The sequence below is a fragment of the Hemicordylus capensis genome, chromosome 2 (genome assembly GCF_027244095.1).
Source record: "Hemicordylus capensis ecotype Gifberg chromosome 2, rHemCap1.1.pri, whole genome shotgun sequence".
In the NCBI taxonomy this organism is placed as follows: Eukaryota; Metazoa; Chordata; class Lepidosauria; order Squamata; family Cordylidae; genus Hemicordylus; species Hemicordylus capensis.
Genome location: NC_069658.1, coordinates 159,554,719 through 159,573,951, shown reverse-complemented (window position 1 = coordinate 159,573,951; position 19,233 = coordinate 159,554,719). Strand labels below are relative to the sequence as shown.

The following is a 19,233-nucleotide window of genomic DNA, read 5'->3' as shown; positions in this document are numbered from 1 at the left end:
GTGATGGCCGCTAGCTTGGATGACTTTAAAAATGGCTTAGACAAATTCATATAGGACAGGTCTATCAATGGCTACTAGTCTGATGACTAGAGGCCAACTCCAGCCTCAGAGGCAAGATCCCTCTAAATACCAGTTGCAGGGGAGCAACAACAGGAGAGAGGGCATGCCTTTGGGCTTCTCAGAGGCATCTGGTGGGCCACTGTGTGAAACAGGATGCTGGTAGATAGGCCTTGGTGTGTGTGTGTGTGTGTGTGTGTGTGTGTGTGTGTGTGTGTGTGTGTGTGTACATATAAAAATAGTTTTCATAAAAGCCCTAATGAGTTTATTCAGAGGCCAATACAGAGAGAAAGCTACAAAATAGAATTCAGGCATTTCAATTCATTCATTCCTTTTGCTTCCATCAAAACACAAATATGAGTCTGTGTTAATGCTCTGAAACAAGGAGTTTCTGTGGCAGAATTGTCATGGCTTTAACTTCATAGTGGCAATGGCTCAAGATCTAATCAAAGATGAAAATTCAAATTATCTGCCATTTCCTTCATTAGGGACGCTCCTTTATTTACAGATCTTCCTGAATATGAAGTTAATGGTTTTCTGGCCCCCCTGTGAAGTAATTGTTTGAATTGTGCAATGCTTATATAGAAAAGTCCTGCCACATGCTGAATGCAGTTGGTTTATTGACAGTGTTTAATTATATCTTTGGCTGCTTACAGCTTTTGGGTAGGATTGCTTTTCAATAACGAAGTCAAGGAATATTTAAAACTCTGTCTGTTCACCAGCATATAAATCCTTTTCTCATTAAAATAATCAGTCGGCTAGTATTTTGACAGCAGATTGATATTTTTACATTCCACTTGAGAAAAGTCCTCCTAGTGGACCTAGTGGATTCGTGTCTTTTTGGATTTGGATTTTTGCAACCAAATTCTCTACATTTAAATGTGCATATATTATGCAAATATCACATACCTTTTTTGTACATGCCTTGAACAGCCCCACTTGGAATTACAGACATTTTAAAGGAGCGGACTTGTTCTTTTTTGCTCCTGGGGGCAGAACTAGAACCAATTGGTTGAAATTACAAGGAAGAAGATTAAACTAGACATTAGGAAGAATTTCCTACTGTGAGAACTGTTCAATTCCTGCCTTGTGCAGTGGTGGGCTCTTCATGGCTAGAAGTTTTCACACAGAGGTTGGGTGGCCGTCAGGGATGCTGTAGCAGTTTCCTGCCCTGAGCACTTGGACCACTTTTATCCATGACCCTAAACCCCCCAGTGGTCACTATGAGACATTACAGCTGAGAGCTGATGCTGCCAGGGTCCTAGATCCAACACCTTTAACTGGAGGTGGTGCTGCTTGAGCCTGTGCCCTTCTACATGGAAAGTGTGTGTTCTACATGCATTCTGGGCCTTCTGTTGCCATGGCCACATTATTCTTGCATGCTCATCTCTAGGTGCCCCTTCTGTTTAATATTACTGTTATTCATATTAGGTACACTTTGGGCTCTTCCTAGTACTCATCTGGCCAACTGTGCCTTTTTGCAAAACATCCTTACAAATGCTGCCTTCCACCAGTGCTGCTCCCAGAGGGCATAGTGGGTTGAGTCCCAGATAGTCCAAAGAAGAAAGTATTGTTTAAACAATGAGAGACAGGGTTCCCCCCACCCCGTCCCTCAGATGTGGTACTGAGGCTCTGGAATTCCCTCTTCATCGAGATACAGCAGCATCCAACCTTACTGAAGTCCTGGGAGTTGTGGACATCTTTCCTCTTGAGACAAGAGATCGAGGGGGTGGGGGCTGTGTTTGAGCCTGCTATTTGGTGATGGTGTACACTGGCTGTTGGGGTGGATTAATATATCTATCATGATTTGAATCACCAAGGGGAAAAGACAAATTTGAATCAAATTTCAAAGGCTGCTGTTTATATTATTCCAGGAAAAGCATACATACTAATAGGTTGATATCACAATTCATACATATTGGTTTGCAACTAAATACAGTCTTTATGCAACCTAGGAACTTAACTTCCAAAAAAATGATGGCCGTGCAGACCATGTCTTTTGTAGTGCAGAATTGTATTTGCTTGGTACAGATGTAAAGGTCCAGGAAAAAAGCCAGAAAAAAGCATCCCCCCCCCCGCCAAGTTCAGAGACAGAAAAATGGGGGGGGGGGGCTGGAAAAACCTCTTCTGAAAAATTTTCTCTCTTAGAATGATTCATGAAAGGCTTTACTACTACTACTACTTCTACTACTACTACTACTACTACTATAGCACTTTTCAACAAAAGTTTCCAAAGCAATTAAATTAAATTAAATTAAATTAAATTAAATTAAGATGGATCCCTGTCCCCAAAGGGCTCACAATCTAAAAAAGAAACATAAACAACAATCACTGGAGGTCCTGTGCTGGGGGTGGATAGGGCCAGTTACTCTCCCCCTGCTAAATAAATAGAATCACCATGTTAAAAAGGTGCCTCTTTACCCAGTTAGCAGGGGTACAAGGCATGGTTTTGAAGTCACTTTCTGCCCATTGCTCTTTCAAAATGTTGTCTAACTATGTATGTGAAGAGATTGACGACAATGAAAAATAGGCAATTACAGGTCTAATCCTGTGTAGTATGAAGTTTTATAGAACTCTCAAATTCCCTATGCATTTTAGCTTTTGCCTCACACAAGATGCACTGTGATATTTACTAGAGTAACAGACATACCTACAGTGAGGGAAATAAGTATTTGATCCCCTGCTGATTTTGTCCGTTTGCCCTCTGACACAGAAATGACCAGGCTATAATTGGAATGGTAGGTTTATTGTAGCTGTGAGAGACAGAATAACAACAAACAAACCTCAAAAGCCCAGTGCCCAAAAGTCAGCGATGGATTTGCATTGTAGTGAGGGAAATAAGTATTCGATCCCCTATCAACCAGCAAGATTTCAGGCTCCCAGGTGTCTTTTCACTATATGCAGGTAACGAGCTGAGATGAGGAACACCCTCTGTAAGGGAGTGCTCCTAATCCCAGCTTGTTACAGTACCTGTATAAAAGACACCTGTCCATAGAAGCAAGCAATCACTCAGCTTCCAAACTCACCACCATGCCCAAGACCAAAGAGCTGTCAAAGGATGTCAGGGACAAGGTTGTAGACCTGCACAAGGCTGGACTGGGCTACAAGACTATCGCCAAGCAGCTTGGTGAGAAGGTGACTACAGTTGGCACGATAACTCACAAATGGAAGAAACACAAAATAACTGTCAATCTCCCTCGGTCTGGGGCTCCATGCAAGATCTCACCTCGTGGAGTTGAAATGATTATGAGAACGGTGACAAAGCAGCCCAGAACTACACGGGGGGAACTTGTCAATGATCTCAGGGCAGCTGGAACCATAGTCACCAAGAAAATAATTGGTAACACACTATGCCGTGAAGGACTGAAATCTTGCAGTGCCCGCAAGCTCCCCCTGCTCAAGGCAGCACATGGACAGGCCCGTCTGCAGTTTGCCAATGCACATCTGAATGATCCAGAGGAGAACTGGGCGAAAGTGTTGTGGTGAGATGAGACCAAAATCGAGCTCTTTGGCATCAACTCAACTCGCCGTGTGTGGAGGAGGAGGAATGCTGCCTATGAGCCCGAGAACACCATCCCCACCATCAAACATGGAGGTGGACACATTATGCTTTGGGGGTGTTTTTCTGCTAAGGGAACAGGACACCTTCACCACATCGAAGGGACGATGGACGGGACCATGTACCGTCAGATCTTGGGTGAGAACCTTCTTCTCTCAGCCAGGGCATTGAGAATGGGTCGTGAATGGGTATTCCAGCATGACATGACCCAAAACACACAGCCAAGGCAACAAAGGAGTGGCTCAAGAAGAAGCACATGAAGGTCCTGGAATGGCCCAGCCAGTCTCCAGACCTTAATCCCATAGAAAATCTGTGGAGGGAGCTGAAGGTTCGGGTTGCCAAACATCAGCCTCGAAACCTTTCTGACTTGGAGAGGATCTGCAAAGAGGAGTGGGACAACATCCCTCCTGGGTTGTGTGCAAACCTGGTGGCCAACTACAAGAAACGTCTGACCTCTGTGATTGCCAACAAGGGTTTTGCCACCAAGTACTAAGACATCTTTTGTGAAGGGATCGAATACTTATTTCCCTCACTACAATGCAAATCCATCGCTGACTTTTGGGCACTGGGCTTTTGAGGGTTTGTTTGTTGTTATTCTGTCTCTCACAGCTACAATAAACCTGCCATTCCAATTATAGCCTGGTCATTTCTGTGTCAGAGGGCAAATGGACAAAATCAGCAGGGGATCAAATACTTATTTCCCTCACTGTAGGTCCTTGCCCTTCCAAGCTTGTGTTGTCTGCTTTTCTCTGGCCTGATTTTCTCTGGCCTGGTGGTGGATATACTATTCTCCTGATTTGGCCCCTGGTCATCATGGTCTTAACTCTAAGAACTACAAGCACCATGTTTTACCCTCCTATAGAGAAACAAGCTATCTGTTGCCTTCCCTGTATTAGGAACATAGGAAGCAGCCATAGACTGTCAGACCATTGGTGCATCTAGCTGAGTATTGTCTTCACAGACTGACAGCGGCTTCTCCAAGGTTGCAGGCAGGAACCTCTCTCAGCCCTATCTTGGAGATGCTGCCAGGGAGGGAACTTGGAACCTTCTGCTCTTCCCAGAGCGGCTCCATCCCTTAAGCTTGTGTGTTGCTGAGGCTCGTGGTGACACATGAGTAGACCTCCGGCCAGGAGGCTGCAAGCAGCCTCCCAAGCTCAGGGGTCTCTCCAGGATGCCCTGAGTGCTCATGACGGAGCCAGCAGTCGTGTGGGTGGGCGATTCGGCTGCCCAGCTACGAGCGGCTGCTCATCTGTGGGGAGAGCGGGCTAAGCTCACTCTCCCTGCAGAACCCCCTCAGGCATTTCACACATGTTGTGTGAAGTGCCTCAATGTTATCCTCCCATGATGTGGGCTTGAATGATCTTCAATATCTTCAATGTGTGGCAATTCCCTTCATGGGTACCTCAGAAGAGGTGGGTGCTGATATGGTCTGCAATGGTGTCTCCAATGCTGATTCAAAGGGGCCCACAGAGGAGGCACAGCCTGTTTTTTTCTCTCTGACTGATTGTCTCTGTAGCCATGTCAGCTCTTAGGTGACATCGGTTTTGTCTTCGTATTTGTCCTGTGTCGGTCTGAACATTGTATGACCTCAGATGTTCCAGTGCCTCGAGGTTGGCCTCCATTGTCCATTTGGACTTTGCATCACTACCCATCAGAGTTGCCAGAACATAAGGGGTATACTCATAGGTCAAATGGGCCGTAAACCAGAATTTGGCTTTTTAAAGCCAAATCTGGCCACCTAGCTACCCATGATCCCTTTGGAAGTGGGCTTCATGTCTTGGAATGTTTATCATTGAATGGATTTTGTTTTTTCCTGTTATTGATCCAGAACTGTTCTGCTTGTTGATAACTTATTGACCTGGGTTTCAAAAGAGATTCCTTGATAGGTATTCTGGAACCGTATTGTCTGTTCATCATTATTGGATGGGGCAGTACCTTTACTCCATAGGTGTGCTTTGGTAGTTCAACCATCCTCCATAATGGTCTTGTCTACCCTCCCAAGCCTTAGTTAGAATCCATTTTGATTTCTGCACATTGCTACTATCAGATCGTTTTGGGGGCACAAATTTCTTATTTCATTTTTTAAATCCCTCAGGTGTGAGACACTGGTCCCACACAAATATGTTGAGGCAAATGGAAAATGCTCAATGAGAGTCATGTTCTTTAGGGATGTGCAAAAAATTTTGGGCACAGAACGATCTGTGCCCGAAACGAGCAATTTCAGGTGATTCGGGGCTGAACCGAATCACCCCCGATGTCCCCCGATATTTTTCGGGCCCGAGCCCAATCACCTGAATTCTGGGCACGAAAAATTCAGGTGATTTGGTTCATGGTTGATTTGGGGGGATTTTTTGAAGTTTTAGTGACTTTGGGGCAGTTTGGGGGCATAGCGTGGGATCTGGGCAAAATGAGTGGGGTGGGGTGGTAGTGCCTAATGGGTGCAGGCTACCACCCCAATTTCAGGGGGATTGGGCAAAGGGCTGATTTTTGGGAAATTTCTGAAGTTTTCATGTCTTTGGGGCAGATTGGGGCAGAAAGTGGGGACTGGGGCAGAATAGTGGGGTGGGGTGGTAGTGCCTAATGGGTGGAGGCTACCACCCCAATTTCAGGGAGATTGGACAAAGGGCTGATTTTTTGAGAATTTTTGAAGTTTTAGTGACTTTGGGGCAGTTTGGGGGCAGAAAGTGCATCTGCCCCAAAAGAGTGGGGTGGGGTGGTAGTGCCTAATGGGTGGAGGCTACCACCCCAATTTCAGGGGGATTGGGCAGAGGCCTGATTTTTTGGGAATATTTGAAGTTTTGGTGTCTTTGGGGCAGATTGGGGGCAGAAAGTGCATCTGCCCCAAAGGAGTGGGGTGGGCTGGTATATAGTGCCTAATGGGTGGAGGCTACCACCCGTCCCCAATTTCAGAGTGATTGGGCAGAGGGGTGAATTTTGGTGAATTCTGAGGTTTGTCTTCATAAGGTGAAGTGTGCTAAATTCATATTCATAGTAATTGAGAGTGTGAAAAAGTGAAAGTGGGGTCATGAGAGTTGTCTAATTGAAAAAAATCTCATTTGCTATGATAGAATGAGAATTCACACCTCAGAAGTTTTTTCTGAGGTGTGAATTCTCATTCTATCACATAGAATCCCATGCTAGAATTCTATCACATAGAATTCTATCACATAGAATCCTATGATAGAATTCTCATTCTATCACATAGAATCCCATGCTATGCCCCCGAACTGCCCCAAAGTCACTAAAATTTCAAAAATTCCCCAAAAACCAGCCCTTTGCCCAATTCCCCTGAAATTGGGGTGGTAGACTCCACCCATTGGGCACTACCACCCCATCCCAAAATTTTGCCCCTGGGCCCCTTTTTTACCCCCCGAATCGATTTGGATTCGGATTAAATCTGAACCGAATCAAGGGTGATTCGGGTGGCCCATATTCGGGCACAAAACAGAACAGGGGTGATTCGGTTCGGGTCCCGAACCGAGTCACCGAATTGCACACCCCTAATGTTCTTCACTGTAGTTATTCTCATTTCATTTTCTGCCATAAAACAGGGATATCGCCCAGTCTCTTGCTTTGCATTCTCTGCAACGTACTATCCATGGAAAGCTCAGAAGGTTTCTCCATCATGCTTTCTGCAATCCCTGCTTGTTCAATAATGCTCTCATGAAGTGGGTTCAAAATCTCCAGTTCTGTCTCACTTGAAACAAGCTAAAGATCCATAGATCCAGTTTTATTTGGCATATAAATAATAAGAAAGAGGTCAATTTCAACAAGAAAACAAACGTAAATGATAAGTCTCCTCTGAACCTGTTCCAGTTTGTCATTATCCTTCCTAAAGTACTGTGCCTAGAACTTGGCACTGTATAGCAAATGTTTAGCACTGAACAGAGTGGAACTAATACTTCTCATGCTCTGATTATTCTGCCTCTGTTATGCATTGATTACATTGGCTTTTATAGCAGTTATATCATCGTGCTGGCCCATGTTCAACTTGTGTTCCACTAAGACACCTAGATCATCTTCACATGTACTGCTGCAAAACCAGTTCTCTCCCATGCTAGACAAGATGGATTACTATGGAACTCCAAAGCCTACTGGCCAAGGAGCTGAACAAGAGTTCAAGGTAACACCTTCTGGACCCTCCATTCCATATAGGACCAGAATCAGCACTGTACAATGTCCCCAAGACAAGCTTCTAGAGAGGAACTCCAAATGTTATGTGTCAGGTTGGGGCAAGGATGTCAGAAATCCTTGCCCCCACCCAGAGGCGTATCTAGGGAAAATAGCGCCTAGGGCAAACACTGAAATTGTGACCCCTGTCCAAGCATCTGACACCCATCTTTCAGATAACTTTACCATAATATCAGCTGAAAAATACAAGTCAAGCTCGTTAATCTTTTAATATTTCAAAAACTATTTAGCAGTGGACTTAGCCAGACCAAAAAATGCTGGAAAACTACAAATTTCAGTATGTGGGGGCTCATGAAATACCCAAATACTATGTGGAGATGTACTTGGAAAACTAAACAGAAGTGCCTGTCTAATTCTCTACTATTCATTGTAGCATCACCATTACATAAGTTTTAAAAATCAATGGAGAATTTGACTTTTCCCAGATACTCTGTAAATAATTAAAGGATATGCAGAGTAAACTGTGTCACTGCTTGGAATATATTCTAGTCTTTCAGAAAGACAGTTAAAATGAGAGAAAGAGAGCAAGAAACTCCCAGTGGGCCTTAATATTAAGGGTTTCACACTGATTCAAAGACAAACTCACCATTAATAGCCATATTAGCAAGACATCACATTTAACTCACTTATCACAAGAAGCAATGTAAGAGCAAATGAATACAATCCTAGCTCTTAAGTGTCAGCTCAGTATTCACAAGCCCTGATTCTCTGTACATAGTGCCAATCTGAATATGTGTACAGTGTCTTATATAATATTTATTATTATTATTATTTTTACCCGTAGCCCCTTTGGGGGGCTTCCTAAAGGCTGGGGGGGGGGGTTGCAAAGATTCCCCTCACCCCGCTGGCCTCTAGGGCCTCGCAGGGACCATTTGTGCATGTGCATTGGTCGTTTTTAAAAATAATCCTTTAAAAAAAAAAAAAGGCCACTGAGAACAAAATGGCCACCGCGCATGCTCAAATGGCCTCTGCAAAGCCTGGCATGACCTAGAGCCTCACAGAGGCCATTTGAGCATGCACGGTGGCCATTTTGTTTTTGGCAGCCATTTTTTTTAAAATTAATTTTACAAAATGGCGCCCCGGGCACGTGCCCTGCCTGCCCTACCCCTAGATATGCCCCTGCCCCCACCATGAAGTGGCAGCTCTGAGCGGAACTACGCTGAGAGGAACCATCCTGTGCTTCTTCCCAGTCGCCCTGTGCACTTTCCCAGGCTGTGCTGAATCACCACCTGCCCTGTGCATTCAAATGCTGATTCTCTGCCGCCAACCCCACACCAGGACTGGGTCAGCAGTTAAAGATCCCCACCACCACTGCACTACCGGGGTAATTGCCCCGTGTTCTGCTGCCACCTCCTGCTGGGAGCCGGGATTTCCGACAGCCTCTCTTGACTTTACGGATTTGCACAGACCTAATGCGTATGATGTTCAGCTTGTGTAATAATTTTAATTTTAATAAGGATTATTCCCCAAGATATTACTCTGAAGAAGGGCTGCTTAACCCAAAGCAAATTGGAGTCATGAACATTTTTTTGCAGCTCAGTAAATCTGAACACATTTTACAGGCTTTATCAATGTTTAGAGATATTGACCTCTTTTATTGTTCAGTATTATTATTCCCAATGAGACTGAGAGGCCTAAGGCCACTGAGTGAGTTCACAGCAGAAGCAAGATACCCCCACACCCCGAATTAGTGTATTGGCTGTGATCAGAGGAAGTGTTTATCAAGATACTGAAGTTTATGCTATTGCACTGTTAACTATAAATCCACTGACAATTTTATTTTATTATTTTAAAATGTGAATGCATTCAAAACCTCCTTTAGGAATCAGTGGGTGTAGAACGCAGATTGGCCTGGGACTCGGGTCTCAGCTATGTGGTGTGGAGCACAGATGGGCCTGGGACACGGGTCTCAGCTAACGTGGCGTGGAGCCCAAATGGGCCTGGGACGCGAGTCTCAGGCAGAGGGCGTTGACACAGATTGGCCCGGGACGCGGGTCCTGGTTACGTGGCTTTGAATGCAGATTCGCCTGGGACGTGGTCTCAGTTATGTGGCAAGGAATGTAGATGGGTCTGAGTGGCTGGCAGCTCTGAACCAGGGACGTAGCTGGGCTTGGGGCAATGGGCCTTTGTGGAGTGGCTCACCTGGCGGGGCATGCAGATTGCCAATGGCCACCGATGCTACACGAATTCCTTGAGAAAGATCCAGCATTGGATATCCTGTTTGCACCTGGGAGGGGAATCACCTAGTTAGACAGTTTGGGCTTTCACTCTCACAGCAGGCCGTGCATGACCTTGGGGTGGTCCTATCTCAGTGCCCGGGTCTCATAATATGGTCTGACATCACACAACGTGGTATGTGCAAGGGGGTTCACTCACAATATGGGGCTGACAGGGCCAGGTGAGGGGTCAGAGCAGCCTTGGCCTGCTTCTTGGCTTTCGGGGAAGGCGGCTGTATACCGCATGGTGACATCTTGTTCTCTCAGCCTCCCTCTACCGGGGGGAAGGGGTCCATTTGTTGGCCACAGGCACGAGACTGCTCATCAATTATTTGCAGCTGGGATTGGTGTTAGTTCTACATGAGTGGTGGGGGTGCAGGGCATTAAGCTATGCTAACATCCTCTATGGCAGGTACAGTGTGGAAGGAAAAACAGCTTAAATCGGGTGACGCACCTTAGGTAAGCGTTTGGCTTCAAGAAGGAGGAGGGGATCCCTTGAGGCTTGACAGATCAGGGATGCGGCTGAGCCCTTCTTCTCTGTAAAACGACATCCTTCCGTATGGCTGTGCAGCATCGGAGGGGTGTCGTTAGTACCAGAGACCTGACCTAGGTTGGCTAGGATGGGTGGTGCCCGCTTTTTAGCGACTGAGCCACCCGGAGCCAAGGTGCTAATGCCATTCGTCTCTAGGCCAAGGCGGCCACTCTGTGGCCGGCCTCCTAGGAACCGCACTGTGGTGGTTGGAGCGCCAATCCCAGCTGAGTGCCATGTCGGCACACAAAGAATTATGTCTCAATAAACGTGGCCAATTTCACCAAAGAATCATGTGTCCGTGTCTCCTTGGGTCTGGGTGCAAATCTTCCAGTTAACTCCACGATAGTGTCTACATACTGTCTGTCTGAAAGCAAAGAAACAGCAAAATTCATTGAAGTAATGCAAAACCTGTCATTTTATTTCCACAGTGTTTCCCAGTTTCCCACCTTTTGGTACTGTATGTCTACAAAACTCCAAGATATGCCTTTACTTTAAAAGCAATGAATTTAAATCAAATCCCCATCAGAACCTGCATTCAAATTCAGATGCTTCCCATTGTTTTCAATGCATTATACATCCCAGTACATATCCTCATGTTTTAGCCATCCAGACTGAAGCAAGAGCTGATGATGCATCCGGCCGTGTGTGTGTGTGTGTGTGTGTGTGTGTGTGTGTGTGTGTGTGTGTGTGTGTTCCACTGTCAGAAAAGATAGATAGAATCGGACAGAGGGAGTTTTGATCATTGTCTTCACAAAAGAAATTATAGTTCATTTTATTTAATATACTTAGATCCTGCCTCTGTGTTTAACAACAGAGAACTAAAGCTTCTGACAATAAGACATAATAAACAATCTCTGAAGAAGAAGAAATGCAACAGTGAGTGATAAAAGTCTTGGGGTGAGAGGGTGATGGTGGAAAAGTTCACTCCTCAGGTGTCAGGTGTTCAGTCTGCTGCTGTTGTGGCTTTTCCAGCTGCTGTTCTTCAAAGGTTCTATGAGGGAGAATTAGCTCCCTCCCAGAAGCAAGTGGCCTGTTTGCACCAGATTTTGTATTATTTACTGACATCACAAATTGGACCTCCTGGATTATTATGTTATCCCGTGTTATTGCGCTTTCCTCTTTCTTATATATGGAAAATGATGCAAGCACAATCCTTTATCTGTAACATCTGTAATATCCTAAATCTACATTAAAATAATAACTTTCTGGACTCTTCAATTATTGGTTATCCTGCCAGACTCTAGGAGGCACTGTTTCCTATTAATCATTATGTAATATCAAAAGTTCTTCTGAGCTTAGGGCATTCATTAATTGATCAGTTATAGTGTGCAGGTTAAATGTTAATCCTCATTACACTTGGAGGTCTTCTGGTCCAATCCAGAGACCACAGAAGTGTTTTTAAAATACGGGGGCTCAAAACAGTCAAGATGTAATGACTGGTCTTATCCAATTTTATATATTGAATCAGTAAATAATAATCATATAAGCTAGAATATTCAATATTGTTAAATTGTGTTTATTCCAATCATTCATACACAACTAAAAAAAGAAATGTTAGTAATTGATCGAAGTTACAAAATAAAAGCTATAAAACACCTAAAGAATTATGTAATTAAAATCAAATATGCAACACTTTGTATAACAACACTAACCTATATTATTTGCTTCAAAGATAGAGCAGTCTTTGGGAACAGGTGAAAAACACTTTAGAAAGGTATAACTATACATCTATTTCATTTTTGTCACCTCCTTTCTAGATCCTGTGTCATTCCTAATCTATTTCTCCATGTCAGCTTCATCAGGCAATGGCATAACTTACCTAAATGCCGGCCTTGGGGCAGTAATGGTCTGGATGAGGGATAACAAATGAGTCTGAATCCAAACAAGACTGAAGTGCTTATTGTAGGAAGCTGCAATTCGGGAAATAGGATAGATTAGCCTGGGGGCAATTAATCGGGCTAACTGCTGGGAGCCGCATGGCTCACACGTGCAGAGAAAATCAGTCTGGGCTCCTTTAGCCCAGTTTCCTCCGTGTGTGTGAATAGCCTCAGAAAGTAATGTTTCTTCCTGTGAGATGGGTCTCTTTAAGAACTACAAGTTGCAGAGTTCCTACTACATGCTGGCATTTTCTGTGCACTTGAAGAACTCAACAAGTTCTTCAACTTGGCTTCAGGAGAAGGAATGAACAGAAGCAAGTAGAGACACTAATCTCAGTAAGAGGGGCAGCCATTGCTGCTTCTAAATTTTACAGTCTCCAGAAGATATGTGAGCACACAAGCTAGCATTAATTTACAAATGTGTACATCTATCAGAGACTGATGTCAGTGCAGCATAGTGTAGTGCTTAGTGTGCTGGACTAGGACTGGGAAGACCCGAGTTTGAATCCCCATTCAACCATGAAACTCACTGGGTGATTCTGGGCCAGTCATGTCTCTCTCAGCTTAACCTTGTGAGGATAAAAATAACCATGTACACGGCTCTGAGCTCCTCAGAGGAAGAGCGGGATAAAAATGTAAATGTAAATAATTTTGTGATTTAAAATGCTTTCAGAATTCTGGACATTTTTAGATTAGTTCTAAGTTGCCGAAAACAACAATCATTTCATATTAACATACGTGATATTTCTTCATTGAAATGAATGTATCTTAAAAGGGTCTCTCTGTGTAATATAAAAGTGCTCTTTTGAGTGGAAATTCCTTTAAAAGTGCCCTAAGCCACCTCATGGCTCAGACCCCCTAATCCTCAAGCAGCAGTGCTCTTTGAACGCCAGACCAAGTCTGGTCCTCAGCACCTGGAGGGGGGCCTCCAAAAGTTCTGGGGGGCCTCCCTGCAGGTCCCTGCCGCACCACACCGGTGAGGGCTGAGCCTGAGATCCTCAGGCGAGTGGGCTTCCGTGGCGGCAGCAGCTAAGCCAATGGTCCCAGCCTGGGCCTGGCTGGAGACCTGAGCAGACAAGCCGCTTCCACGCACCAGTGCAGTATGAATCACTGTCACAGGCTTGTGAAGCTCGAGATTCACACTGAGCAGGTTCGCGGAAGTGGCTTGCCTGCTCAGGTCTCCAGCCAGGCCCAGGCCGGGACCATTGGCTTAGCCACCGCCTTGGAGATGCGCTCGTCTTAGGCTCTCAGTCTCAACCCTCACTACCCCAGCCGCGCTGCATGCGTGAGCATGGTGGCACAAAAAGAGAGAGGCATGGTGGGAGCGGGAGCTGCAGGGGGCTGTAGGGAAGTCCCACCCACCCATATCTGGGGACAGGAGAACAGCAGGCACACCATGCAAAGTGCAGGTCTGTGGATACCTTCCTTCAGATTAATGGGGGGGTGGCGTGTGAGGGGATGGGGCCCCTCCAAATCCCTTTAGGTCCAGGCTCCGAAAATGCCTAGGTGTGCCACTGTCCTCAAGCTGCACCCTCCAGCAATATACGGCAGAACTCTTTGCATGTGCACTCCCCTGCATATGCTTAGAATCATTCCCTTCATTATTAAATAGTAATAATGAAGATAGATTATTATTTTCAAAAATAACTTGAGTATTATCACTCACTGTCAAATTGTCATATGAAAATTTCAAAATGTGGCTTTTGCTGAGGTTCAGTGTATATGTTTAAGTAGCTTCAACTACACAACTGACACTTGTTTTCAAATTTGTTTATAAACTGGCAATTTGTCTACAAACTAAATATGGTTAAAATTACCATATTTTGGTACTTTTTGAGCAATTAAATCGCAACAACATAGGTTCTCTGTTGTTACCATTTTTGTAGCTCAAAAGATAACAAAATGTGGTAAGAATATAAAATATGTTTGAGTTCTAAATAATTAAAATGCCTGACCATCAAAATTGCACTGAAATGAGAAAATCGGTTTATAGACACAGAGTATCAGAGGTTCTGAATAAAGCTTTAATTGTCACCTACCTATGACTATGACTGCCTATGACTATTGTGAACTGCCCAGGGACCTTTCTGTATGGAGCAGTATACAAATGTAGCAAATAAATCAATATCTCCTATTTCTTCAGACTTTCCTGATATACCTATGCATTTACATCCACAAGGTATTGTGCATGAAGACAGTGGAAGATCTAATGTAGGAATTGGTTTTAGAAAATTTTAATTATCATATAACAGTGGTTTCATGTAAGGCAGGATAAACTAAATTAGTGTGCTTCTGTGGGTTATGGAAAAGAAACCTACTAATTGCATCTGAAAATGAAAAATGAAGCAAGTAGGCAAATTGCTGTGTTTCACACAGTTCTCATCAATCAACTGTTTAACTAGCTAATATCTTTCTTTTTATTTCTTTTTAACAACTTCGAACTAGTTGAAAGTGGAGTTATGCAACTTTTAACTCACATTGATATTTATTTCATATTTAATAACTGATACATAAGAAGTTGCCTTATACCACATCAGTCCATTAGTTCATCAAGCTCAGGACTGTCTGCACTGACTGACAGTAGCTCTCTGAGATTTCAGGCAGGAGTCTTTCCCAGTCCTACCTGGAGATGCTGCCATGTCGTAAATCTGTTAGCTCGGCTAATCCAGCAGGATTTACTACCCCTTCAGCTCTCCCCCTGTGAGTTAAACAGAAAGCAGCAGCGAAGCTGCACAAAGGAAAATGAAAGACTCACAAAGAAAAATAGTAGTGAACAAATAAAGTCCCCTGAACTAAACTAGGTACCCCCGCCCCCATGATAACTGAGTAATAACTGAAAAGAAAACAACAGAGCAATGGATGAATAGAACAAGGAACAACAGAGCAAGGCATTGACGGAACAAGGGACAACAGAGCAGGAAAGAACAGAACAAGGGCAAATTGGAACTTGAAAGGTTGAGGAATTCTAAATAGGAACACGGTCTGCGGTAAGCAAAAGTTGCTGACAGCAATCTGTGCAACTAACAGACTGCTTAATATAGGGCTCAAGATAACCAGCAGCCAATCAGGCTTTCCTGAGTCAGCACTTCTACTTCCTCTCCTGTGATATCCTGCGCCTGCGTGTCTCCCACTGAGACACTTCCTCTTGAGACGTCTTCTCAAGACAGGCGAAATCCCCGCTTCCTCCTGATCAGCCTCCTCAGCCCTCATGTCTGGCAGCTGTTCCAATTCCTCAGCTCCAGAGTCTGTTCTCCCTGCCAGTCTTGTTGCTGTGCATCTGAGCCCTCGCTACCAACCGAGTCCTCCCGTTCCTCCTCTGACTCTTCTGAGTCAGAGGTCTGAGCCATGACATGCCAGAGATTAAATTTGGGACCATCTGCATACAAGGCAGACACTCTACCACTGAGCTACAGCAACATCCCCCCCAATATGGAACACTTCATTAACTGGCATGTCATTGTTACGCAGGGACCGTGCTACTCTTGTTTGTATTATTCCAACTTTAGTATAAGCATCACTGAAGTGATATATTAACTCTAACTTGTTAACTTTCCCAATGGTTGCTTAATAGAATAGTAGAAATTGAAGTTTACTACTCAAAATTATTTGCCCTCTCTTCCAAACCTCAGCTTGTACACACACACACACACACACACACACACACATACACACACACACCCCACTCAAAGTAGTAGTCAACTGAGGCTGACTTCAGTTCAGCTGGGCTCCACAGCTAAGCTTTGCTTTGCTCACAGCCACAAGGAAGGATCTGTAGTCAGCTCTGAGTCCTAGAGCAAACTGCACATCTCCTTTATCAATCAGTCATTTTGATCACAATTGCTGTAGTTCTTTTGCTTATGTATTCCTGTGGGAACTCAGCCCTTGTGGGTAATCTTTGTTGAGGTTCTAGTCCTCTCTGCCCCTATACTTCTGGGGCCCATGCTCCAACCCCCTGCTCCATCCAGCCGTAATCTGCTACAGCCTCCCTGACAGATGGTCATCTCATTTCTATTTGAATACTTCTAGCGAAGGAGACCCCACCACCGTCAAGCAGCTCTTATTGTTAGAAAATTCCTCCCAATGTCTGATCTATGTCTGCTTTCTTGTAACTTCAGTTGTAGTCCTTTTTTCAGTAGCAACAAAGTCTGCTCCATCTTCTGTGACAGGCCTTCCGATATCTGAAGATGACCACCATTTCTTGTAGTAGGGTGCCCCCCAGACCCATTGGGGAGACCAATCAGGGTGACTGATTGGCTTTTACTAAAGGGACTGGTCCTACAGGCTGATAATGCTTACTGCCACCACCTACTCTCCTTTAGGGTAAGGTTCTCATTCCCCCTCTCCTGAACTGGGTAGAGTTGGACTCCCCAGACCACCCTCCATCCAACTAGAATCAGTAAAGAACAACAGGACCAGAGCAATTGGTAATCCCTAGGCTCCAAGCAGGGGCATAGCCACCATTGTGTGAACAGGTTCAAAGAACCCGGGCCACCAATGGTAGGAGCCACCGAAGCCCCCGGGGGGGTGGCTTGGTCTCCGGAAGAGCCCCAAACGAACCCACCCCATCCAGGCTACTGGGAGCCCCAAGCAAGCGCTTGCCTCACGTGTCACGCCTCCATATCCACATAATTGATCTTGCAATGATATTCTAGACTTCATCAATGAGTCCATCTGTTCAAAGCAAAGTTGGGTTTCCCATATTCTATTTGCATATGATTTTTTTTTTCCAATTTGATGGTGAGCTTTTACACCTGGCAACCATCATACAACTCTTGAAGACATAAGGGCAGCTATATAAGATTGTGTTTTCATATCTATCATTCTGTGTTTGAAAGACTTCTTTGGGGCACTTCCAAGAGTACTCAGATCCTGTGCTAAAAAACCATAATGCAATACTGAGTATTTGAAATCAAACATTTTTTAGGACAAGCATACTCTGCTTCTCTAGGCAAGATTTAGGGAACCTATCTCAATCCATTTGGATTACCCTACCCCAATCATTAAACAGCCTAATATGCATTAAGTTTAAAACATGTTCAAGACCCAACTCAGCTGTAATAAAACATGCTGGGGGAGGGAGATTTTAATGCTCCCAAAATCGTACACAGAGAGCATGATTCAACTCTTTCTATTTGTGAGACTGTCTCAGCAGTATATGTCAACATTGTATATGCAGCTTTATATAATAAAAACTTTTTTTATTTTGATTTTTAAACAATTTTTAAATATTTTGATGTAAGTGTAAATTTTCCCCTCCATTGTGTTTCAGTTTTGACTTTGAGACTTCTCCCTTATTTTTCAGGTGCAGCAATCGGACGCAGTGTGCAGTGGTAGCAGGCCCAGATGTGTTTCCTGATCCTTGTCCGGGAACATACAAGTATCTGGAAGTACAATACGAATGTGTCCCTTACAGTATGTATAATTCCACATTCTTTTCATTTCTTTGCTGTGCTTGAGTGAAAATTGTCCTTCTTCATTTTAGAATCAAGAAGTCAACTTCTGATGGTAAGAACACAGTTATCCATCAGCAATTTCAGATGTGGTATAATAATGAGTTGCTAAAAATATAAACTTGAAAGTACCCTGTTTGACATTTACCTCTGCGATAAAATGCCGTGGTCTGAGAGGAGTCACTCTTGCTCAGATTTAGCCCTCTGCCTGCAATATGGGGATCATAGCTGGTTATCTCCCAAGGTATTGTTTAAAAAATAGTGTATGTTAATATACCACAAGATTTGGTGATGACCATAGTCTTAAATAGCTTTAAAGGGGGATTCGTTAAATTCATGGAGGTCTATATTTCTTAGCCAGGATATTTATTTAATTTATTTATTTAACATATTTTTATACCGCCCAAAACCTGCATCTCTGGGTGATATATGGAATAGGTAAATGGAGCTCCCATTTCAGTATACTAATATCAGTTTCTGGCATGGGACTAACACTTCTAAAAGTGGGAGACGACTGTTGTCTTTGTGACCTGTTTATGGCTTTCCGGAATGATCTGCTTGGCCACTGTTGTATACAAAATGCTAGTCTAGATGGACCCTTAGTCAGATCAAACAGGGCTCTGTTTGTGTTGAGTGTGTTTGAACACTCAACAAGTGCTATGTAATGCTGAGCTAATGTTAGAACAAAAATCAAAATCAGAAGTGAACATTTCTCCTTAATGTAATGAAAACAGTCAGAGTGTTATCTTTTCATGGGAGTTGAGCAGAGCAGGAGAATGTGCAGGAGAGGTAGACAAAGTGCTCAGGAGCTTCAACAACATGGACAGTGAGGGAAGTGTGGTGGGAACTTCTAGGGAATGTGCTGTGTTCGTTTTCCTGGTTCAAGAGAAGATGAACTGCACTAGGGATGTGCACAAGCCATTCATGCAGCCACTGGCGGAGAGCTGGGACCGAACCAGCTCATGCACATCCCTAAACTGCACCTGCTTCAAGTTCAAGCTTGTAGACAAGCTGGCACAGAAGTTGGAGGGGGTCGAGGCATGTCCTTCTACCCTGAAAAGGGTCAAAGAGGACAAGGAATTCCTTTGCAAGAGTGAAGACACTCTCTGCAAATAACCACAGAAGGAACAGGGGCTTCCATGGAGGATGAAGTAATCCTGTCAGAAGAGGTGGATACATAGATGCAGGTTACACACAGGAGCATTAGAATCATGAGACATTCAGAGTCACTGATGCTGAGCAACTGGTATGGGGCTCTGCTTATTTGGGATAACGTGCTGCCACCTGAACAAAGATTGCCATACCAGGCTGCAATGAAGAGGGAAGAAGACATCCAGCCCTCCATGACTTG

General features: G+C 44.2%; 1 protein-coding gene and 1 non-coding gene across 7 annotated transcripts in view; one reads left to right on the top strand and one right to left on the bottom strand.

Moving 5' to 3' along the window:
* ADGRL3 (adhesion G protein-coupled receptor L3) overlaps positions 1-19,233 on the top strand; it is a 753,570-nt gene that overhangs the window by 432,329 nt on the left and 302,008 nt on the right. For all 6 annotated transcript variants that reach the window (XM_053298072.1, XM_053298069.1, XM_053298068.1 and 3 more), the window contains exon 5: positions 17,735-17,844. In XM_053298072.1, the coding sequence (XP_053154047.1) occupies positions 17,735-17,844 (110 nt within the window). The remainder of the gene's footprint in view (positions 1-17,734; positions 17,845-19,233) is intronic.
* LOC128348390 (U6 spliceosomal RNA) lies at positions 15,856-15,960 on the bottom strand. The gene has a single exon (XR_008318118.1). It is a non-coding gene; the product is annotated as a U6 spliceosomal RNA (small nuclear RNA).